Consider the following 26,015-nt stretch of genomic DNA (forward strand, 5'->3'; position numbering starts at 1 on the left):
TGGATCATCCACTTTCTTGGGAATTTCTTCATTCTCTTTATCATTTGGGGAGATCTCCAACTCAACAAGCACCTCCTCATCTTCTTTGGGCATGGATGACCCATCATATTTTGTACCACTTCTTAAGGAGATAGCATTAAGGGTAGCATGTGGTTGCTCACCTTGAGGGGGTAGTTGACCTGATTTCCTAGAGGAGCTAGATGAGGCCAATTGAGCCATTTGTTGCTCCAACATCTTAATTGCGGCATTTTGAGCTTGCTCATTCTTTTGGATTTGAGCCAACAATTCTTTTTACATACGGACTATCAAGCCCTCAAGCTTAACTCCTTCTTGGTTGTTTTGTTGGGCATTTTATGGTGGAGGTTGATTTTGTTGGAAATTGTTTTGTGGGGGCCTTTGTTGATTTTGATAACCCGGTGGAGGGACATATTTTTGTTGTTGAGGGACATAGGCATTTTGTTTTGGTGGGGGTTGTGGTTGAGGATTTAGCACATTGTTGCTTCTATAAGACATATTCGGGTGAAATCTTGAATTTGGGTTATATGTGTTTGAGAATGTACCCGGTGGATAAGCATTTTGTCTTAAAGCTAGAAAGACATTTACCTCTTCAATAGGAGCTTGGCAATGAGCGGCATAATGACCCGCACTTCCGCAACCATCACACACAACGATTTGGCTTGTTGAAGACATAGCATTGACTTGTTGAATGGAATCTCTAGCATCCCTTTCCGCCAATTGTTGTTGGAGCAAGACGATTTGAGCTAGCAAAACGGAGTTGTTGGAGGATTCTTCTTTACCTTTAGATGGCACAACTCGGGAATTGACATATTGTGCATCATGGACCGCCATAGATTCGATCGTGGCATGAGCAAGGTCGGTGTCAATTTGATCAAACCTCCAATTGTTGGCGGAATCAAGAATCCTTCGGGACTCGGCACAACATCCATTGTAGAATGTTATTGCTAGAAACCAATCATCTAGCCCATGATGTGGGCATTGTATTTGAAACTCTTTGTACCTCTCCCAAGCCTCATATAAGCTCTTAAGAGCTTGTTGACGGAATCCGGTAATTTGGCTCCTCAAAGTTTGAGTTTTCTCCGGTGGAAAAAACTTTTGATAGAAGGCTAGAGCCAAAGTCTCCCAATTGGTGATTCCCATGGCGGTGCGGTCAAAGCTATTGATCCAAAGCTTGGCCTTGTCCTTCAAAGAGAAAGGGAAAAGTATTTCCCTTATTTGGGCTTGAGTGACGCCCGTTTGACGGATCATGCAACAATAGTCACAAATGTTTTGCACATGAAAATTGGGATCCTCCAAAGGACTTTCCCCAAATTGCTTCCTCTCCCCAAGGCTAATGAAAGCCGGTTTGATCTCGAAGTCCGGCGCGGTGATTTGAGTGGTTGTGATACCGGCCAGAAGCATGGCCGCGGTGGGCTTTGAGTGATCGGAAAGTTTCACCATTTTTTTGGTAGTAGATGGTGGTGGTGGTGGAGATGATGAACTTGAAACCTCCTCCTCTTCAAGGGCTTCTAGATCATCTAAATAAGACTTTCTAGCACTTTCGGCTTGTACAGAAGAAGAGGCCTCTTTTACTTCCTTCCAAAACCGTCATCTTCTCCTAAAGGTTCTCTCGGGATCGGAATCCGGTGAAAGCAATTCTCCCTTGCGTGAGGACCTGGGCATAAGACAACAATTTCTAGAGAAGTGATAAGTAAAGGTCTCAAGGAACAAGTGTTCCCCAAGACAAAGGAAAACAAGATAAAAATCGACAATTCAAAATGAAATAAAACCGTTTGATAGGCTTATCGCGTACCTATGCAAAGATAATTTCCCTAGACACAAATTAATGTAGTAATAGGGGTCGAACACAAGGAAACGGGAATTACGTCGTGAATTGCTATGGGTAGATTTTTATCAAGGTCGACTTCGATTTGGGTTTGGTTTGTTTGGTTGATGATTAATAAAAATTATGATGTAAATTATATAATAAAAGAGAGACTAAAGGGTTCAGGTCACTCATGCAAAGGTGAAAATATGAACATGGTAAATTCGGTACTAATAATTTTGTCAATTGTTTAGGCTTAGAGATACCCACCTTACGACATTAGTATCAACCTTAGACCGGGTCCTAGAGAAACTCTCGTCCATGACTAGGTCGTCCTACCACACATGTTTAGTCTAATTCAATTCCGTGCCTCTCGACTTTAGAATGAATGAACAAACTTAATCTACGTTTACGGCCGATAACCAAATATTAAACGTAACAATACAAACATGTGATGGAAACAATTGAACAATATTATTATCAACCTATTTAAACATGTTATATATTTGATTTTGCATGGCTCCCCTAGCCTTTAGACTAGGAAATTTAGCTACTCATAGTAAATGTAAATTGCAAACTAAATTATAAGAAATGCTAAACATGGTTGTATGATTTATATGAATTAGATGATATAACATGTAAAAGGAATAATGCTAATGTAAAATGAAGTACTTAATTATAAATTATGTGGTAACTAAGTTAGTAATGTGAAATTGCAAACTTAGAATTAGAAATACCTTAATAGAAGAGAACTTATATGGAAGAACCAATAACAATAACCAAATGCTTGAATATCAAATGCTTGAACAATAGTTTGTAGTACAAATGTTGAAAGATTAACTAATGGAATGCTTAACAACTTGTAAATTAAAATGAGAAAACTAATGAGAGAAAATATAATGCTTGAAGCTATTGTAAGTAAACTTAGACGTGAAAATGAGACGCCTAAAGCCTTGGAATACCTTTCCTATTTATAGGAGACGAAGAGCAAAACGTAAGAAATCAATGAGCATATGGCCCCGATCGGGGTCGTGTGTTTTCTGAATAATTGCCTTAATTCCTTGATTAATTACATGAGGAATCTCTATGCTCGTGTTTTAATGCTCCTTAATCACTCGGTAATGCTCTAAATTCCTAGCATCCTAAGCTTTCTTGGCATCCAATGCTTGCACCTTAATATGGACCTTCATTTTGGGCTTGACTTTACATTTGGCTTCATTTGTAATTCCTTACTTCAATCCACTAAATCTTCATGCAAAACCCAAGCAACTTCACACACTTAGTCCAATATTTGGTCTTGCTTAGCTTAGTGAACTTGGTGTACAAAATCATAGGAAAAGGTCTCTAAATGCTTAGATTCCTACAAAACCGTAACAAACACAACAATACACCTAGAACACAAGATTAGCACAAATATATACTAATTAAAGTATGATAAATAATAGAAACTGAGCTAAAATGAGGGGTAAAAGTATATATAAAATGAACATATTAGTGGCTAGGCAGCAAGCTGCTGTTTCCAGCCAATGCCTATAATTTTCCTGACGGAAATTCCGTCAGGAAAGTTAGAATTTTGTCGACTTAACTGACGGAAAAACCGTCAGGATTTTGGACTTCCTGACGGAATTTCCGTCAGTAAGGTCAACATTTTGTTGACTTTACTGAAGGAAATTCCGTCAGGAAATCTAAATTCCTGACGGTTTTTCCGTAAAAAAAGTCAACAAAACGTTGACTTTCTGCCCCAGACTAAATGAAAGCTTTGACGGAATGACCGTCACTATGCCGTCAGTACTATGAATCCTGACGGAAAAACCGTCAGGAATGCGTTTTCTGTGACGAATCCTACTGACGGTTGATTCCTGACGGTTTTTCCGTCAGGAACCCGTGTTTCTGACGGGAAACGGGCTTTACTGACGGATTATTTTCGTCAGTTTTCCGTGTTTTTTTGTAGTGCCCTATACTTATTGTCCCAATAAAGATTACGAACCAGTTGCCGCTTCCAGCTCAGCACACACACGTTCCAAAAATCACTTGCCACAACTATGTCAACTAATGCCTCATCTAAAACAAGATCAAAAGTACTCTAACAACCTCTCACAATTGTGTCCCATTAACAGAATATCATTGTACCATGAGAACAACGGCCACAAAATGCGCAACTCTCTTCCATATCATACTCTACCCTTACTACCAAGCCGAAACTGGTAAGAAACATCAATAAACAAGACAACAGTGTATATGTCCAAACCGAAACTTACAGAAAACAGTAGTAAACAAAACAACAATCGAGCGAATGAGTCTTTCCATCACCTACAAGACGAGCTTTATACCTTTCAAAAGAACCGCTCGAATTAAATTTATGATGAAAAATCCACATGAGTGAATGACATTAACGTTCGTAGGACGAGGAACCAAGACCCACGCCTTATTATTAATAAGAGCGGTATAGTCGTTATCCATGGCCAGTTTCCAATTCGAGTCACGAATACCTGACATTGGATTTTTAGGAATTGGTGATATAGCTAAAGTGTGAGATAAATTGTGTTGGGTGGGTGGCTTCGAGTACTTGGGGTTTGGCTTAATAATGCCATGATCAGTACGCGATGTGAGTTTAAAGGCGGGTATAATGGGTCGACGAGTAGGGGTAGGAGAGGGGGTTGCCGAGGGTTGAGATGAAGACGGTTGACTGGTGAACTGGTCACTGCTAGTCTAGGCAATATGAGAAGTGGGTTGCGTGGGTGAAGAGTTTATGGATTCAAGTACCTAAGAGAAGTAGGGGGTGAATTAGGTACTATTTAAAATGTTTAACTAAACTTAATTGATTTAAGTTAGTCAAATGAAATGATATCTCAAGTATCTAACAAACACCCCTTTTAAATGAAAGTTAAAAGGCTTATTGTTGACCTGACTAGAGGACCAGTGAGACAGACTGGTACTAGTTGGCTTTGCAAATGTTGTAAGCAACAGACCAAACCGATAGTATTGCAGACAGTTGTGTTTAAGAACAATGAATGAATTTAACTAAAAATTTCAACTTAATCTTTATTGTTTTAAAGTAAGTTGATTGACAATATGAATGTTAAATGGATACATCAAATAAATTGAATGATTAAGAGTGTATCACGATTCCCAAAGTAAGTTGTTGAAATCAGGAAGCGACAGTTGTTCTGACTGTTACTTGTTTGTCTTAGCAAGTGAAGTAAAAGCTACAGACCAGAAGTAACAGTATTCAGGACTGTTGCTAACTAAAACTTTGAATGAAGAACAAATAAGATAAATTGCAGCGGAATTAAAAGGGAAGTGAGATCAACACAATGATTTTTGAATTGGTTCGGCAAGAACTCAAGTGCCTACGTCCAATCTACTTTTTATGGATTGATTTAGTGATCTACTCCGACTACTAAAAACCCGTACAATAAAAAGTACTCGCAACCTACTCCGGTTGCCACATAAGTTCAAGGACTACTCCGTTCTAGAACTCAACCACTCACAACCTACTCCGGTTGCCACAAGAGTTAGAGGACTACTCCATCCTAGAACTCAACAACTCACAACCTACTCCGGTTGCCACAAGAGTTAAAGGACTACTCCGTCCTAAAACTCAACACTCTAACTTAGAACGTTTACAAGGATCAAGTTTCCACGGACTGATTCTTTAACAAGAATTGATATGGACAACTTACATGATCAAACGGTTCATAAGTGAGAGAGTTTAATATTTAAAGCAACAGTTGTTATGACTGTAACACTTTAAGACTTTGAAAGCTTTGCAAAATATCAAAACGATTTGAAAACTTGAAAACAATTTTGCAAACTCTGCACTCTAACTAGAATGTTTTCAAACCAAGTTTCCTTAGACTGATTCTTAAAAAGAATTGAGAAGGACAACTTATTGGTACAAACGATTTCTAGATGAGAGGGTACATCACTGTGAAGTAACAGTGATTTCGACTGACTCATTTGAAGACTTAGAAGATTTTTTGCAAAGAAAATTTTGAGTTCTTAAAAACTGATTTTGCAAAAATAGTTTTGATTTTTCGAAAAGTCTTGCTTTCAAAGTGAGGAGAAGGGTTCCTTTTATAGAGAGGGTAAACAAGGTAGGTAAGCTAGGGTTTGTGAGTCAAAGGTCTTCACATGTGATGAAGACCAACTCTTTCCCAAACTTACACAAAAGAGAGCACTCTTTTAAAAAGCAAAAGAAGAAAAGAAGGTTTGTAATTTATCCAAAATAAGCCTTTGATTTTTCAGAAAACAAAGAATGGAAAACAAGTCATAAGATGACAAGCTTATACAAAAATGGCATAAAGCAAACTTTATTTTATAAAAGACCAAGGAAACAAATTTGCACAAAGAAGGAAACAATTTGAATTGATAATTATTTAAACCTTTTGTTTTTAGAGACCCAACTCTTTAAAAAAGAATCTAAAAGTTATCATTTAAATCCAAGATATTTAAAGTGATAAAAATGATTTTCGAAAAGTGAAACCGAGTTTCAAGTGTTACGGACCAACGTAACAGTCCAGGCTATTGTTACTTGCAAGAATAACAGTAGTTTTGACTGTTGTTGTTGCGTTTAAATACTCTACTCCCTAACTTGTACATTAGATGACACAACTGACTCTAAATCTTGGGTAGCAAATTATCAACCATTCTTGACTTTGACATTGATTAATTCTTGCTTGAGGAGGGTGCATTATTCCTGAAATGGTACACTTAGAAACACGATTAGATTGGGCATGTCATCATCAACAAATAGGTCCTAACAATGACGACAAATAAGAATTTTATTAGTAGACATGTCAAGACACTTATAACCACGATGATCTTTAGGATAGCCAAGAAACACACACGGAGAGGAGCGAGGTTTTAATTTGTGTATGGTTGTAGATGGTATCAAAGGAAAGCATAAACAACCAAAAATACGGAGATGATGATAAATCGGTGTACGGTTATATAGCATGCTAACGGGAATGCTATAGGCAATTGGTTTACTATGGAGTATTTTCAATATATAAGTAGCCATGTCAAGTGCGTGAAGCCAAAATTTAACTGGCATTGAAGCATGAAAAAGAAGAGTACAAATAATGTTATTAATAGAACGAATTTTGCGTTCAGCTTTCCCGTTTTTAGACGAAGTGTGAGGACAAGAGAGTCGAAAATGTTGGGGTTAGTGTCCTTAACAGTTAGTGCAAGGACTTATAAACCTTTAAAAGGATCAAAGGGTATACTTTGTATTATTATCAGTTGATCCACGTTTATCAATAACGGTTGGCTTGCTAGATAAGTTTGACGTTATTGTCATACGATGATGGGTGATCAACTGGTCCCTAAAAGTCACACCTATAGGATACGTTTTGAGTGATGTGACGGTATGAAAATACAATCATGTAGATGCCAAATTTGACTAACCGATTAGTCGAGTTATTTGACTAATAATTAGTCAAAATGTGATGTTGAGATATTATATTTAATACGGATTAAATATCATGGGCTAAAGGCGAATTAACCAGTTAATTCGTAAAATTGAATATAAGCGTTTTATATTTAATTAAATGTGTATTGAATATAATTATACAATACTGTTTTGTCGGACATGTATTAATAATTCAACTAACCCGTATGATTAGTTGATGCCTTAATTTCCGATAACCGATAACAGTTTATAATGAAACCGCGTCATATACACTTAGCGAGTTATGGACCGGACCACAAGTTTAAGTGAAGAGAAAATGAAAAGCCCATTTGGGCTCCTCTCACTCGGTTTGGCCGAGGCTCTCAATAGACAAAAGGGGAGTCTTCTCCTTTTGTCTAACCTAATTCATTTGCTAAAAATTATTAGGGTTTTGGGAATTGTGCCTCCCGAATTCCGGATCTCTCATCCAACACAAACTCACAAAACAATCCCCTCGATATTGCAAGGCAATTAGGGGATTCTCTCTAGCACAAGGGCATTACTCGGACATCTTGGGTGCAACGATTAGGAGGAGATCTAACTTGATCTCTCATTGCCTTTTGCACTAGGACCGAAGGTTATTTCTATATCTTTATCGTTTCATTGTTATTTTCGTTTTATGACTATAAACTACATATAAATTTTGCGTTATAATCCTACAATTAAAGGGTAGTATACGGATATTAACCCACAAGTGGTATCAGAGCGAGGCCACGTAAATTTTTATATGTGTTTTTCATCAAACGATTGTTGAAACGATGAATTTTGGTTAAAAAAAAAATGTCACGGCTCACATTTTTTTTACTCGGCAGAATTTTTTTTCTTGCTGCGTTTTTTTGTTGCTTTGTGCATTGGGAACCGTGTCCATGTACACGGTTGTTGGTTATTGTTTTGTTTTGTTTTCATTTCGATCTTTGCATTTTGTATTGTAATCGATATTCATTGCAATATGTTAAAGATCGATCAAAATGATTGCATAAAATTTCGTGTGGCTAATTTTTTTTGAAAACCGTGTGGCCTTCATGTACACGGCCTGTTTTCTGTTTTTTTTTTTTTTTTTTTTTTTGCATTAATTTGCGTGCCACACAATTTTGTTAGATCGTTCGATCTCTTGTTTTCATGTTGTTCTTTGCGAATTGTTGTTTTAAACGATAATTACAACAAGATGTGAAGAACATGTCAATTGTATTTTGATTTCTATACGGATTAGATCAAAATTGCAATTGTGTTTTTATCAAACCGTTTTGTTTTGATATTTCATTGCTCACGTTTTGAGCCGTGTAAAAATTTTTTTTGCCTTTTGATGCTCCCGTTTTTTACAGCATTTAATAAAAAAAAAAAAAAATTTTTTTAGGTACTGGTACTGTTCACGTACAGCAGTACAGTAAGAAAAAAAAAAAAATTTTCTGTTTTTTTTTCGGCCCTTTAATGCATAAAACGTTTTTTTATGCTCTCGCTTGTTAGTGAACCGGTTCACCCACGTAAAATAAAGTTACTTTAAAACGATTTATTGTAACGGATTATCTCGGATTAAAATTAACTTGACTAAAGCGGTTTTGTCATGTAATTTTAATTATCTTTGGTGGTTTGGATAAAAATTTAACATAATTACGGAATTATGTCACGAATAAATTTAATTTTAGTTGATGCATTTTAATTTATCGTTCTTGTTTATATTTTGAATGTTTTGAATGCCTTTTAATTACGTATTTAATTATTTTGCAAACGGTTGTAACTTAGTGTGGCCTTAGTAGAACGTGTTACCGTAATGATGGAACACGGTCTTGGTTGTATTTTGAGATCTCGTATCTCCATTTTATTTCTTTTTAATTACAGTTTTTATTTAGAATGTAAATAGGTTTATATTTGTAAATTTTAATTGTAATTTTTGAGAAGACTAAAGATGGAGACCGGAGCTCACTCCCGCTACATGGACAAAGATGGAACACCAAGACAAGCTTTCGGGTCCAACGGTGGATTCCAAAGTTGTATTTTGTTCTTTTTACTAGGATAGGCCACACTAGGAATTTTTATTTACGTATCGCATTCATTTATTTATTTTATTGTAACGATAATATGCATCATTTTCCGCCTAAATACCAAACCACCTAATTATTGCATGAAAACTGACACATATAGAGGTCACGAGTTAGTTTTCTTTGACATTCGCATGTCACACGATTTTAAGCCATCATCCAAATTAATTCATTCACGCAAACGCTAGTTATTCGTTCACTTAATATGAATTATAATTTAGTTGATGGGATCTTCCTCGTATAAACAAAAATTGAGAACGGTCTTTATAGGTCAAACTCCAATGAGTCCCTTCTTCGTCGGTAGGCATAATATGACCCCTTCTACGTCGGGTAAGTTGGAACCGATTGACCTATTTTATCTCAACACTATGATCACTCGTACGATCCTGTGATTATGGTGGACTATAGATAGGATTTACAGAAATCTATCGACCAAGAGTTCTTACGGAAGAATTAGCTAAACAAATTGGCTTATCGGTTTACGAAATTGAGTCTTGGGATCACTTGTATCATTCTTGAGGGAGATCAATTATGCAAGTGGGAGAGTCTACATGTTTAAAATGAATTTTAAATAGACTTAAATCACCTCGATGAGTTGCTTATTTCGTTTTGTTTTTCTTCCTTTTTCAGTGTAGAACACGAACATTTAAACTGCTAATAACAAATGGCTGGTTCTGCTGATAACCCAATGCCAAGTGCCACATTGGACCGTGAGTCCTGGCTTCGGATCTTCATGAATCAGATGAATCAGTCTACTCGATCAAGAATGATGGATCCAACTTCGGAGACTGGGAGGCGGCATTACGGAATGCTTTGCACTGCGATGGGAAGCTCAAATATCTATTAGAGCCCCTCCCGCAAACCCAGTCCCATAGCTAGAGTCTGAAATCACCAAGTTTTATGATTTCTGTATGGAAGCGGGTGCGATTAAAAACGTACTCATTTTTGCAATGGAATCAAATTTGCAGAAACGCTTCATAGCCCATGGTGCGAACAAGATTTTCACCACGCTCACCAAGGAATTCTCGAAAGCACCGAGAATCGTGACCTATGAGCATACCACTCGCTTCTTTGATGCGAGACTCCAGAAGGGCCAACCGGTTAGCCCACACATTCTCAGCATGATTGAGAATGTCGAGAAGCTGGAGACCTTTGATTGTAACATCAGCGAGAACATTGTTATCGACCGCATGCTTCATTCACTCCACGATGGTTTTTCGCAATTTAGAGCGAATTACTATATGAATGATTTGAAGAAGACTCCCCATGAACTACACTCCCTTCTCGTACAGACCGAGAAGGACATGAAGTTCAGTGGGAGCTTGAAACAGGATGTTCTCGTTGTGTCCAACAAAGGGAAAGGTAAGGGCAAAGCTCGTGCAAACCTAGCAAAGGTAAACCGAAGTTCAAGAAGTCGGGTTCAGGTAAGAGTGGTCCTGGTGAGTCGAGCAACTCATCAGGCGCGACAAAGAGCAAGACCGAAAACATGGAATGCCATCATTGCCACAAGACTGGGCATTGGAGGCGTACATGTCCTGTTTATCATGAGGACATAAAAGCAGGTCGCGTTAAACCTGTTGGTATGTCTTCTCCTCCTACTTTTATTCATATGATTGAGATTAACCACGCAAGTTACGGAACTTGGGTACTTGATACTTGGTTGTGGTTCTCATCCGTGTAATCATGTGCGGGGCCTCCGAAATCTCAAGCCTCTCGTAAAGGAGGTTGACTGCGTGTCGGGAATGGAGCAAGAGTGGCTGCCGTCTCGAGGGGAACATATGTGATCCAGCTTCCTAGCGGATTTGAGTTATCATTATATGATTGCTATTATGTACCCAGTCTTTGAAAAACATTATTTCGGTTTACGCACTTGATAAACTTGGTTTTTCATTTGTAATAGAAAATAATACTTGCATTTTCTCATTACACGATATGATTTACTGACAAGGCGATCTCCATGAACGGAATTTATGTTTTAGATCAGACCACGGAAATATTACACGTAATGAATAAAAAGTTAAAGGTTGGTGACAAAGATCAAACGTATCTATGGCACTGCCGTATGGGACACATTAATGAGAAACGCGTAAAACAGCTCATCAAAAATGGAGCTATCTCGGCCTTTGATTTTCAATCATTTGGCACGTGTGAATCATGTCTCATCGGTAAGATGACTCGGATTTCCTTCAAAGGTGTTGGAATGCGCGCTGCTGACCTATTAGGACTCATACACACGGATGTATGTGGCCCTATGTCAATCACCGCACGAGAAGGCTATAGGTATTTCATCACTTTCACGGACGATTTAAGTAGATATGGCTATGTCTACTTAATGAAGCACAAAAGTGAATCCTTTGAAAAATTCAAAGAATACCAGAATAGGGTACAGAACCTATTGGGTAGAAAGATTAAAACACTGCGTTCGGATCGTGGTGGCGAGTATCTTTCTCACGAGTTTGATCAACACCTTAAAGACTGTGGATCGCCCTACGATTAACTCCACCGAACACCTCGGTGAATGGTGTGTCCGAACGGAGAAATCGAACACTACTTGATATGGTTCGATCCATGATGAGTCACACGGTTTTACATGATTCATTATGGGGTTATGCTCTTTTGTCAGCTGCTCTAATACTTAACCGAAGTCCGTCTAAAGCTGTTGACAAGACTCCATATGAACTATGGAAGGGAACGGTCCCTAACTTGTCCTTTATACGGGGGTTTGGGCTGCGAGGCTTATGTCAAGTGGAGAACTGAAGATAAGCTCGGCCCGCGATCGGTCAAGACATACTTTATAGGTTATCCTAAAGGAACACGTGGTCATTACTTCTATTCGCCAACCGAACAACGCGTTTTTGTTGCGGCTAGTGCGACATTCTTAGAGAAGGAATTTCTCGAGAATGCAAAGAGTGATAGAACCTTCGACCTGTCGGAGATTCCATAACCAAACACCGAGCAACCATTGGAGGAACCTATTCCTTCAATCCCTACGCGGTGAATATTCCCGAGGAACCTAGGAGGTCGGGAAGAGTCTCTATTCCTCCGCATGCATACATTGGTATGATCGAGGAACAGGATATAGATGACGTTCTACTCTTAACGAGTAGTGAACCCGCAACCTATAAAGGTGCCATGACTAGTTTCGACTCAAAGCTATGGCTTGAGGCCATGCAATCCGAGATGGACTCCATGTATGAGAACAACGTGTGGGATCTTGTTGACTTACCTGCTAAGGTTCGTCCCCTTCAATGCAAATGGCTTTACAAGATAAAGCATTCTATGGAAGGTCAACAAGATATCTACAAAGCACGACTAGTTGCTAAAGGTTTCACCCAAGTGCCAGGTTTGCACTACGATGAGATTTTTGCACCCGTAGTCATGCTGCGTTCCATTCGGATTATCTTAGCGATTGCCGCTTTTCATGACTATGAAATTTGGCAAATGGACGTGAAAACCGCCTTCTTAAACGGCTTTTTGGAGGAAGAGTTGTACATGGTACAACCCGAAGGTTTCATCGATCCAAAGACATCCTAAGAAAGTGTGCAAGCTTAAGCGTTCCATTTATGGACTTAAGCAAGCATCAAGGAGTTGGAATCATCGCTTCGACCAAGTGATAAAAGAAAATGGATTTACTCGATCGGTCGAGGAACCATGTCTATATATCAAGTCGAGTGGGAGCAAGATTGTCTTCCTAATATTGTATGTTGACGACATACTCCTGATTGGGAATGACATACCTCTCTTAACTTCGGTGAAAGTATGGTTGAAAAACCATTTCCAGATGAAAGATCTGGGAGAGGCACAAAGAATTCTAGGCATCCGTATCTATCGAGATAGATCACGACGGATGCTATCTCTCGATCGAGTCTTACATAGACAAAGTCCTGGAGAGATTCAGCATGACTAACTCCAAGAAGGGGTTCCTTCCCATGGCTCCAGGGGTGCATTTGAGCAAGTCTCAGGCACCAGAGACACCGGAAGAGAAAGAGAGCATGACACGGATTCCTTATGCTTCGGCAATAGGATCAATCATGTATGCCATGATATGCACACGTCCGGACGTGGCATATGCATTGAGTATGACAAGTCGATTCCAACAAAGATCCGGTGAATCACATTGGTTAGCTGTCAAGAACATTCTTAAGTACCTACGGAGGACTAAAGATTGGGCATTGACTTATGGAGGCGAACAAAAGCTATGCGCAAACCGGTTCTGCAGATGCTAGCTTCAAACGGATCGTGATGACTCGAAATCTCGATCGGATTCGTTTTTACTCTTAATGGCGCTGCAGATCACCGGAAGAGTTCGAAACAAACTGTTACAAAGAGATTCTACGACCGAGTCCGAGTACTATGCCGCGTCTGAAGCTACAAAGGAAGCGATATGGATGCGTCAATTCTTACATGGGCTATCTGTAGTGCCCAGTTCGAATGACCCGATCACCATCTATTGCGACAATAGTGGTGCCATCTTCCAAGCTAAGGAGCCAAAGTCTAGCAACAAGTCTAGACATGTACAACGGAAAGCTCATCTAATCCGGGATTACGTGGAGCAAAAGGCGAGAGTGATAGAAAAGATTGCTACAGATGATAACATAGCAGATCCTCTCACTAAAGCATTACGACAAGATAAGCATGAAGGGCACGTTAATTCCATGGGAATTAAACGTGTTCCTAAGTTGTAGTACTCTTTTATGGATCAGATTCATTCTCTCTTGTACTCTATACAACATCATCGTTTTGATATTTTATATATATTTTGTTTTTCATGTGGATTTGTACGACAAATTTTGAACACCACAAAGTGAACTGAACGAACATTATATTTTTCAGTCCTTAATTGCCCACATGAGCTGATAACTTTGGCAATTATTTTGTGACGTTGGTTGATGGTGGGTTCAACGAGCCATAAGTCAACCGGTTGACTGACCAATCACAGAGGCGATTTATACGGATATTTCGTAGGACACAATTGTGACATCGACGTGGAGTCCTAAATGTTTTCTAACATTCGGTGCCCGGTCGTGGATAGGACTTCCATGGTGATCCTAAGAGTCGAATCTTTTGACTATCGACTGTCTCTTGAGACTAAGGCAGATTTTGGGTGACTTTGGTTTCTTTCTCACGGTCATCCGTAACAGGGGGCCAAGTAGTTTTTTTCTGGGTCATTTCATGCTGTGCTTAGATCGGAAGGAGTTCGAGTTGAAGGAAATATTCAGCCTTTATCGGTACCTCGATATTTCTCGGGGCCACTCGAGGAGTCAGAATCGAAATGCATGGCCATGCTCGGATACGGATTCGTTTTATCAGTTAAGTTACTCTCTAGTCGGGGAAACCACTCTAGATCCAGATCGATTGTAAAATACGACCTTTGTGGATCCAGATCTGCAAATTGTTTTACATTGAGTGGGAGAAATTTTAAATGAATATGAGAATCGGTTATCGCACATACACTTGTACGGACAAGTGGGAGTTTGTTGGAGCTTGTGTCCTCCAGTTAGTGCGGATAACGTCATTGCACATACACTTGTACGGACAAGTGGGAGCTTGTTGGGGTTAGTGTCCTTAACAGTTAGTGCAAGGACTTATAAATCTTTAAAAGGATCAAAGGGTATACTTTGTATTATTATCAGTTGATCCACGTTTATCAATAACGGTTGGCTTGCTAGATAAGTTTGACGTTATTGTCATACAGATGGCGGTGATCAACTGGTCCCTAAAAGTCACACCTATAGGATACGTTTGAGTGATGTGACGGTATGAAAATACAGTCATGTAGATGCCAAATTTGACTAACCAGTTAGTCTGAGTTATTTGACTAATAATTAGTCAAAATGTGATGTTGAGATATTATATTTAATACGGATTAAATATCATGGGCTAAAGGCGAATTAACCAGTTAATTCGTAAAATTGAATATAAGCGTTTTATATTTAATTAAATGTGTATTGAATATAATTATACAATACTGTTTTGTCGGACATGTATTAATAATTCAACTAACCCGTATGATTAGTTGATGCCTTAATTTCCGATAACCGATAACAGTTTATAATGAAACCGCGTCATATACACTTAGCGAGTTATGGACCGGACCACAAGTTTAAGTGAAGAGAAAATGAAAAGCCCATTTGGGCTCCTCTCACTCGGTTTGGCCGAGGCTCTCAATAGACAAAAGGGGAGTCTTCTCCTTTTGTCTAACCTAATTCATTTGCTAAAAATTATTAGGGTTTTGGGAATTGTGCCTCCCGAATTCCGGATCTCTCATCCAACACAAACTCACAAAACAATCCCCTCGATATTGCAAGGCAATTAGGGGATTCTCTCTAGCACAAGGGCATTACTCGGACATCTTGGGTGCAACGATTAGGAGGAGATCTAACTTGATCTCTCATTGCCTTTTGCACTAAGACCGAAGGTTATTTCTATATCTTTATCGTTTCATTGTTATTTTCGTTTTATGACTATAAACTACATATAAATTTTGCGTTATAATCCTACAATTAAAGGGTAGTATACGGATATTAACCCACAGAAAAACCAGCCCTTGATTGTCACAAAATTCACGAAATAAGCTTTTTAACAAATTCCATTCCATTATCACATTGTATCGATTTTATTTTTCGCTCAAATTGAGTTTTGGACGAAAGCATGAAATTTTGATAAAATGAGGCTCACTAGGCTTTTCTTATCGATGGGAAAAGTCCACAAGTAATTAGTATAATCATCCAAAATTACCAGATAATATTTGTGACCTAACGAACTTAAGACAGGTGAAGCCCATAAGGTCACAATGAAGAATATCAAAAGGCATATAAGTATGTGAAATAGAAGTAAAAGGTAACCGAACATGTTTTCCAAGAGAACATGACTGACAAAACGAGTTACGAGAATTCGAATTGTAATCAATGAGTTTATTTTGCCTAAGAATGAAAAAACATGGTCGCCCGAATGACCCAAGCGACTACGCCAAATAGACGATGCTAAAGCAGCGAAAGAGGATGGTACGACTGGCGATGTAATGGTTATTTTGCCTAAGAACAGAACATGTTTTCCAAGAGGACATGACTGACAAAACGAGTTACGAGAATTCGAATTACAATCAATGAGTTCATTTTGCCTAAGAACAGAAAAAACAGGGTCGCCTAGATGACCCAAGCGACTATGCCAAATAGACGATACTAAAGCAGCGAAAGAGGATGGTACGACTGGTTTACTATGGAGTATTTTCAATATATAAGTAGACATGTCAAGTGCGTGAAGCCAAAATTTAACTGGCTTTGAAGCATGAAAAAGAAGATTACAAATAATGTTATTAATAGAACGAATTTTGCGTTCAGCTTTCCCGTTTTGAGACGAAGTGTGAGGACAACAGAGTCGAAAAACCAACCCCTGATTATCACAAAATTCGCGAAATTAGCTTTTAACAAATTCCATTCCATTATCACATTGTATCGATTTTATTTTCGCTCAAATTGAGTTTTGGACGAAAGCATGAAATTTTGATAAAATGAGGCTCACTCGGCTTTTCTTATCGATGGAAAAAGTCCACAAGTAATAAGTATAATCATCCAAAATTACCAGATAATATTTGTGACCTAACGAACTTAAGACAGGTGAAGCCCATAAGGTCACAATGAAGAGTATCAAAAGGCATATAAGTACGCGAAATAGACTTTGCAAAAGGTAACCAAACATGTTTTCCAAGAGGACAAGAATGACAAAACGAGTTACGAGAATTCGAATTACAATTAACGAGTTTATTTTGCCTAAGAACAGAAAAAACAGGGTCGCCTGGATGACTCAAGCGACTATGCCAAATAGACGACGCTAAAGCAGCGAAAGAGGATGGTACAACTAGCGATGTAATGGTGGAAATTGGATAAAGGTCACCCCAACTGTCACACCTCATTAGACGAGTCCCCGTCCGCAAATCCTTCACACAAAAACCAAAAGGGTCAAATTCAATAGTGACCATGTTATCGGTAGTGAATTTTCGAACGGAAATAAGATTCTTAACTAATCTTGGGCATAAAGGACGTTTTTGAAGCTAACAGTGGGTGTGGTGTAGGCAGGGTCGTATGTCCGTAACCATTAATTGGAATTGGCTCACCATTTTCGACAATAATACCATTACGAAAACTCTTATTAATAAAAGGCAAGAGTGACCTTAATTCGCTGTCATATGAGACATAACACCCGTGTCCATCACCCACGGCTAGGGAGGAGTGAGTCCAAGAGTATACATTGTCTCCTCGATATCAGTTTGAGACGGTGTTGACCCATCAACGACATACGCCTGTGGAGGTTGAGGACCCGAAATAACCTGTTGTGACCGTGGTGAAAAAGTTGGTCTCATCATCCAAGGATTCTAAGGATAGGGGCACAGTGGGTAACCCCAAGATGATGGGGGCCACTGCCACTGCCCATAACCTCTTGGTCATTGCATAGGTGTGGGGGGGGGGGGGGGGGCGGTTGCGGTTCGGAGAGCCTTTGTTGGAGAGGAAGTGCCCTGCCCCTTGCCGCTGCCTTGATTACCTTTACCACCCTTGTTCCCCTTCTTCTTGCCACTGGATCCTTGACCACGGCCTTCTTTCCCGTTGTTTGAAGTGGCAGCCTTGAAGGAGTTGCCTCCATTGTCGTCGTCGATACCACCACGAGTATAGAGAGCCTCAGTGGAACCAGTAGAATCCTGTTTGGCGAGGCTAGCCTCCTCGATCGTCAACATAGAACGGGCTCGATAAAAGGCAGGAAGAGGATTGCTTTGACGAATAATCGTCCCAACACCTTGATAAGCCGGAGATAAACCCGAGACCAATTGAAGAACTAACCGGCTATTCGAGACAGAGGAGCCGACATTCTTTTATTGGTCCGCCAATGACTTGAGCCGTTGGCAATAAGCGGAGACGGTGGAGAAATCTGCCATCTCGACATGAGAGAACTCATGTTCGAGAGTGACAACCCTTGAGTTCTTGTTATCTTGAAAAATATCCGCAAGACGATTCCATGCCTCCTTAGCAGTGGACTCGGCTTCAATGATAGTTTTCAAAAGATCAGTAGTGACGGTGGAATAGATCCACTGAAGGACCGTGGCGTCGAGCAAAGATCGACCTAAAAACCTGATAGCATAAAGGAGATTAATCGGTGCCTTCTATTGATTATCTCGAACGTATAGATGCAAGAATGAGTCCTACTAATTAGAAACCGAATACTACAAGTAGGAAACAAATAACACTAAACTAGGTAACTAATTACACTAACCTAAGTAAGTAAATCACAATCAAATAATTACAATATACACAATATTGACTTATTCTATCACTTTTTGGTGGGTGGGTTTAAAAAGGGGTGGGGCTTAATCAAATAATCAGGGTATTTTGATAAATAAGCATTAAAAAAGTAGCGAGATTCACTTTTCTTAAAATTTGAACAAAAAGAAAATGTAAATAATTCAATTGAACGGATAAAAGTAAATGTAAACAATTCAAGTGAACGGATGAAGAACAGAGTATATAGTATATACTTATGGACAAAAACATTTCAAGTACTACATTCTAAGGGATTGTTTGGTTGCCTTTGAAAAAACATAGAAAGTGGAAATTCTCATAAATTACAAAAAACGGAGTTGTTTGATTGCCCATTTCTTTTGTAAAAATGGGGAAAGTGCCACTTCCCATGAAAATGACTTCCTACAAAAATGTAGGAAGTTGCTTACCAACTTTCCCCTTGGTGACTTCAACTACCCATGGAAGTGAATTCCCTCATTGGCAAACAAATTCCCATGAATTTGTCAACCAAGCGAACCCTAAAATGAATCAAATTGAGACTTTATGTTCTTTCCATTTTTCTAATATTGGTTTTTAAATAAGATTAATAGGTATAAAATTTGTGTCACATGTCAGCTTATTGACATTCTATCTTTAAAAAAAGGTTGTACATAGGTGTAAGAGTGTAACCGAGCCGAGTTGAGTCGAGCCGAGCTCGAACTTACCTATGATCGAGCTCAATCGACTCATATTGTCAAAGTCGAGTTTGAACTCGAACCCAAACCTAAACCCGAACTCTTGAAATCAAGGCTCAGAATCGAATCATATGATATTTTACGAGCCCGAACCCGAGTCCGAACTTTATCTGAGTACTATTTTTTCACGCATTATTTTAATTATAACGCGATTTTTACGTTAAAAATTCCAATTCAAGCCAATATTTTTTTCTGTTTATTAGCTAAATGCCTAAACATAACAATTTACATGTTATTTTCTATTCTAAACTAATAATTTTAATTAATTTATCTTAACATTGGTACAACGAGCTTATGTGGCCGAGCTTTAGTGTGCTCAGCTTAGTTTGACCGATTTCGAGCTGAGCTTTGACTCAGCCGATTTCGAGGTGTTGTCGAGCATACATATAAATACTCCGTATACGGTATGTACCCCGTCATTTAATTTATTTTAGACGTCAATTGATTGAAATACAAAATGATCAATAATCAAAAAGCAAATTCATTAGGAGGCCGTTTTCAACCGACAATTTTACGAGTCGACAATTCGATAATTATTTACAATATAAAAGCATGTTAAAATAAATCCCGTGAATTTCCATGGGACCAAAAACTACTAGCTGCTAATAAGGAAGAAGTGACCATATTGTATATTGAACCTTGGTGGCAAAAACAAACAAATGGGCTAAATTACAAGGAACAAAGTAACAAACATAGCTACGGTCGTCTTCTGCTCCTTTCTCTTGATGCATGCTGTTTGGCTCAAAATGAAGCATGCAATCTAAAACTACAAAATTTCCCTATTTTTTCATCAAATCAAAAGCATTTCTCAAAAAAATAAAAAAATATAGATATAGAGCAAAGTGTCCAAAGATGACAAATTAAAGTTTCAAGGCCAAGGGGAGTTGCAGTAATATGTACAGGGCTAGTATTGATTTCGATCTTTGGATTTACGCAAGAGGGGCATCAGCGGCCTTGACAAACCGTCCTTTCACTCTCTTGCGGGTATCAGCTCTTGCCTTCCTTGACTCGTAACGTATCTGTTTTTCATACCTACACACGAAGACAATATCAGGATATTCAGTGGACGCGTGAGTAAGGAGTAGCGTAGATGGAAAGTAAAGAAGCAAAGATGAAGAAGACTGACCTTCGAGTTTTCTTCTTCTCTTTATAACGCTGCATTGCATTGCCTCTGTTGTGTGCTAGCATCTCCATATCGGCTTTGGTTTTGACTGCAGTGTCACCTTCAAGGAACACAGAATGTTCCAGGAAATTTATATCAGTAGAGCAACCTGTTCGAGATTTACTGTAAACTGAGCCTGAAGATGCCAAGTTGTTGCTTTCGGATGTTGCTGGCCCCTGGCTCGCTGCTGGATGTAATTTATTCTGTAATTGAATAAGTGACACATCTCAAATTGGGAAAATGTAGCTGATAATACAGATGTAATCGGTATGTCACAGTGTGAGCTAACAAGGGATGTTGGTCTTTGATAACCATTCCCTTGATTCAATTACATGGAGCTAAGCTATATTCATGTCTTGGTCAAGCATTGAATACTCGTTATCATTTCTAACTAAGAAATTCAGAAGCAAGATTCAGCGCTGGGTAGTTGAAAATTTGATCACCGCAGTCTGAAGCATTAAAGGTTATGGAATTTGCAGGTTCTAGGTCACTGATAGTATTTCAGATTGCGGAATTTGCAAGTTCACAATGTTTTCAGCTACCTAATCGAGTACATGTGCCAAAGATGTCATAAGATAAGCAGTTAAAGATGCAGAAAACGTAAATAAAGAGGGTGAGATGTATAATAGTTGTAGTTGAGACGACATACATTGAAAAATCTGAAATCGTCAGGAACATTGGAGCATTTAAGGTCATACAGATCCCTCAAGACGTTTGAGTTTGCCAAATTAGGATCCTGTTGAAGAGAGGCATAGGTACTGAGTACAAATCCCGGTGTAGTTTGATCGTAATTTGGGTCTAACCTTCCGCATTCGTCTTGTCCCCTCATCTGACCAGAGTTGAAATCCCAAATCTGTAAAAATTGTAGAAATGAGACCCATGGTACATTATAGGCCATCATAAAGCAGTGGTAAATAGCCAAAATAGGTCTCTTTTTGAGTCTCAGTCATTTGTTTACCTTTTATATTCATTTTGAAAAGTATTTTAATCAAACGTAAATAAATGACTGAAATCCCATGCGTAGAATTGTAGAAATGAGACCCATGGTAAATTATAGGCCATAAAGCAGTGGTAAATACTAAATAGCCAAAATAGTTCTCTTTCGATCTCAGTCATTTGTTTACCTTTTATATTCATTGCAAACAGTATTTTTATCAAACGTAAACAAATGATTAGAACGGAGGGAAGAAAAGAATTGTGAAAACCCAGTTTATGAATATTCCAATTTGCTTCTAGAATTAGAAAGATGCCATATATATTCATATTTAACATTTATACTGAAATTAAAACAACCAACATTCTTTTTCTTGATTTCGCGGTAGCTGACCGACACAGAAAGCAAAGGAGTAGCCAGTAGGAAAAGTGAGAGAAAGGAAAGAAAGAAACCTGTAGAGTAGGAGGATGGTGATTGGTAATGTTAGAATTGAACAGAAGCGTATTATTTTGATGAGGAGCTGGCAGCGCATTCGCTGCAGGCAGAAAACCCAGGGAGAAATCGGGCTGATGTTGTTGCTGCTGCTGCTGTTGTTGTTGTTGTTGTTGTTGTTGTTGGGACTGAAGATGACAAGCTGGTAAGAAAAGATTATGATCAAGAAGATCAAAGAAAGCAGCTGCGGCGTGGTGATCATCAACAGCGGCAGTGGGAACCACAGAGTTAATGTCAGTATCGTCATCCACAACGATGGAGCCACTACTCCCAGGAGCAGGAGCAACCGAATGATCTGTCCTGTTCAGCTCTAATAACTGATGAATCATCAGCTTCTGTAGCTCACTCGCCTTCTTCTCCATCGGCATCAACATTTCATTATTATTACTATTATAATTATTATTAAAATTATCAGAAGGAACCATGAGATCAGACCAATCATCATCCAACAACGGATTATCATTATCATTATCGTTGTCGTTGTTGTTATTATTATAAAGATCAAACCCCCAGAGGGAGGATATCTGGAAGGCAGTAGGCGTTCCATCAAAACCCTGAACAGGAATGCGATCATGGGAGGAATGTCCCTCCCTATCGCATTCCTGACAAACACCTCTCTCCTCCGTAAGGCACCTCACCGAAACAGGCTGTTCTCCGCACTCCTCACAGATCTGACTCCTCACATGCTTCTTAGACAGTGTATTCGCCGAGTGCACCTGTTTATCGCACCCTATACACAACCTCGCCTTGTCGGCTCGACAGTACACCACCGCCGTCTCTCTGTTGCAGAACTCGCACCCGATTCCTATCCTTCTTCCTCCGACCTTCTTCCTGTTTCCCATTTCTTTCTTTTTTAATTTTTAAGGAAAATGTAACCGATTTGATATGGTGTCTACTTCAATACAAGTATATTTTTTTAAGAAAGGGTTTGTATTTGTAAGACTAAATAAATATGGAGGAGACACAAGGCAAGCGACTAGGGACTTTAAACAAATATCTTGCCAACTTTTACTTGCTGAGCTGGATCTAATTACTAATTTGGAATACGCTTTACAAGATACTCTTGTACTAGTACTACTAATAGTGGTAACTCCATTTTGTCACCTTTCCACTTCCTTATTTTAGTAAGTTTACGATTTCTTAAATTTAAAACGGGTTAAGTAAAAGTTTTTGATTTCTCGAGAGCGTAGTGGTATTAATCTGTTTGAATCTTAATAATGAATATGTTTATCTTGAGAGAAACCAACTATATATATTAAGCTAAGTTAATTAATTAATACGAACCATTTTATTAAGTCGCTATTATTGTTACCTTTGCTTTTGACAATGTATTACATCTAGTTTGGTTAACTAGTCTGGATCCTAAGCTTGGGGGTTACTAATTTTGATGATTTTTTTGTTTTTTTTACACATTCCTCATAATTTTGTGGATCTTAGACTCATTCTCCCACTATACCTAATTGCTAATAGCCTAACACATTAACAGCATCCTGAATAATTCCTGATGCATCACTTGCTCAACAAATCACCGAGTTTTTATATTGCAAACTCTATATATAGTCGTGTTATGTCAAAGAGAATGTCCGCTTTATGGAGTATATTAGATCGAAAATAAATTGCAAGATAGGAATCATTTTACCCTTGTATACTCCCTCCGTTCTATTTATTCATTTATCTTTTTTTTTTTATATTCTTATATAGTCGGGTTTGAGCAATATTCATTCTCCAACAATCTTCGAGGTGGCAATTGAATCACTCGGGTCTTTTACGGGTCGGGTCAAAGTGGGTCATGTCATATCAGTTTGGATTGTGTCAGTCACTAATGAGTTCAGATCGGTTACAATTCATGTCGGGTCATCTTCCGGTTGGGTTATCAACGGGTGGCAAGTCGGGTCGGGTCATTAGGATCAGATTATCAGCATATATTTTATCTTATGTAGTTAGTTTTTTATGGGTAATTTTATGTTTAAACGGTGTATGGTGTATTAACGGTACCTTTAAGTGAAAACAATTGATATGAATGTCAATTTTGTCTTATTTACATCATTATTAAGTTAGTTCATTATCGGGTCACCCATCAGGTTGAGTTAATATCGAGTCACGAGTCGGGTCGAGTTCGGGTTGAAATAAGGTTGTTGTCGGTTATCGATTTAGCCTCATATCAATTTCGATTCACCCTATTTTTGGGTTATATCAAGTCAGACTTTAAGCATGTCTGGTCGAATTCCTCGAATCGAGTCAACTTTTACGAACTATAAAAAGTCCTACATAGACGTATGTCTTACAAGCGAATAATCGGTCTATAAATAAAATAGGTGGGTAGAGTGAAAAGTGAAAAGTGAAAAGTGAAAAGTGAAAACTAAAGCGGTGGGTAGTTACTCAATTAGGTAGTCAAACATAATCGTATTCGTATATAATATGCCAAAAAGTTGAGAAACAGAATGGTGATCTAAATCTGGAAAGTGTACAACGAGATAATAATAGTTTTTGCGGCACTCTAAGAATGATGACATACTACGTGACGCTTAGCTCCTAAATCAAGTATATTCAATGCCAGAGAACCCTCTACCAGCCCATTTTTCTATGCTTTCCAATTTTATACTCTTCTTTTTTGGAATTATTTTCTCATCCTCATCCCTTTCTCATTCCCAACTCCCTCCCTACAATAACATCATTATTCAACCCTTTATTTATTGGGAAGTGTTAGGGCGACACCGGGTGTTACCGAGTTTCGGTAACACCCTAATAAAAAAATAAGAAAAAAATAAAAACTTCAAAGGAGTTTTCGTTTTCGTGCCAATATCGCAGGGATAAAATCGTAATTCATAATCTATTATATGAATAAAATAAAATACATATATAAAAATGTGAAAACTAATACTATATCTCTTCCGTCTACTCAGTTTGATTTCGATCATCGCTAAGACACATGAAGAAGAAATCCATTGATGTACACAATCTTCACATCACAACTTTTACCCAATCATATATCATGAATTTTAGTTTTGATGATAATCTTCATTGAATAATGGGGGTAAGGGTATAATTACTTACAATTTGGCGTGTAATTGCTTACAATTTGGCCTAGATACCTAAAGTTTTGATGATAATCTTTATTTAATAATGGGGGTAAGGGTATCATCGCAAACGTGATTGTGAAAAAATGAAGTGTCCAGTTGCTTACAATTTGGGTGATAACAATATAGATTCTTTTTTAGTTATTTATTAGATGAAATCTTTAATTATTATATAACAAATAATACTAGATAAAGTCCCTAAATTGCCCTTCATTAATATTTTGTTTGAAATTCAAAATAGTTAATCAAATTACAATTTTATCCCCGGTGTTACTGAATTTGAGCAACACCCGGTGTCAATATCTCATTTTCCTTATTTATTTATTTATATTATCTCATTTTATTTCTACTCCCTCATTTTTTCTATAAGTTTTCAAACAAAAAAAATTACAAATTTTAGTCTTTCTGTTTATTTTATTACAGAAAAATATGTATTATAGTCCTAAACGACTTGTAATGGAGTAATGGGTAAGATAAGAACCTAAACTATTAATCTTTTTCCAGTTAAATGTGATACTACGAAATTTGTTAAGCTGTATACTCGACCGAGTAGAGCCTACTCGACCGAGTAGTGTTTATTGTGAAGTCTGTTTTGGTTCTGCCGAGGACTACTCGGCCGAGTATGGGGAATACTCGACCGAGTAGAGGATACTCGGCCGAGTATAGCTTTACTCGACCGAGTATCCGGTCTGGCGGGTGTTATTTTATCGGTTTGATTAGGGAATGTTTAGGGTTATATTATATTGAACGTCAGTTTCTAAAACATCATTTCCTACCCTAATCATTTTACGATTACTCTAATCACTCCCTAATCATCCCCTAATCTCGTTGTGTGTGCAATCGTCGTGGTTCTTGTGTATAATCTCTTATTCTACTGTTGGTAAGTTCCATTTCTATGTCATTTGTATTGTTTTGGGGTTACTGTATATATATATATATATATATATATATATATATATATATATATATATATATATGGAATTGGGAATATGGGGGATTGTGCAATGTGTAATTGTGTT

At 38.2% G+C, this 26,015-nt stretch overlaps 1 protein-coding gene and 1 non-coding gene across 2 annotated transcripts; one reads left to right on the forward strand and one right to left on the reverse strand.

The window, feature by feature from the left end:
• Positions 1-979: 979 nt before the first annotated feature.
• Positions 980-1,086, forward strand: LOC141610278 (small nucleolar RNA R71). The gene has a single exon (XR_012528181.1). It is a non-coding gene; the product is annotated as a small nucleolar RNA R71 (small nucleolar RNA).
• An 18,853-nt stretch (positions 1,087-19,939) lies between these two features.
• Positions 19,940-22,868, reverse strand: LOC141605422 (zinc finger protein CONSTANS-LIKE 14-like). The gene is made up of 4 exons (XM_074424177.1): positions 21,880-22,868; positions 21,143-21,346; positions 20,458-20,696; positions 19,940-20,363 (listed from the first exon to the last, which is right to left on the reverse strand). The coding sequence occupies exons 1-4, from the start codon at positions 22,759-22,761 to the stop codon at positions 20,261-20,263; spliced, it is 1,428 nt and encodes a 475-aa protein (XP_074280278.1). The 5' UTR covers positions 22,762-22,868; the 3' UTR covers positions 19,940-20,260.
• Positions 22,869-26,015: the final 3,147 nt, after the last annotated feature.

The sequence above is a fragment of the Silene latifolia genome, chromosome 10 (assembly GCF_048544455.1).
Source record: "Silene latifolia isolate original U9 population chromosome 10, ASM4854445v1, whole genome shotgun sequence".
NCBI classification, from domain to species: domain Eukaryota; kingdom Viridiplantae; phylum Streptophyta; class Magnoliopsida; order Caryophyllales; family Caryophyllaceae; genus Silene; species Silene latifolia.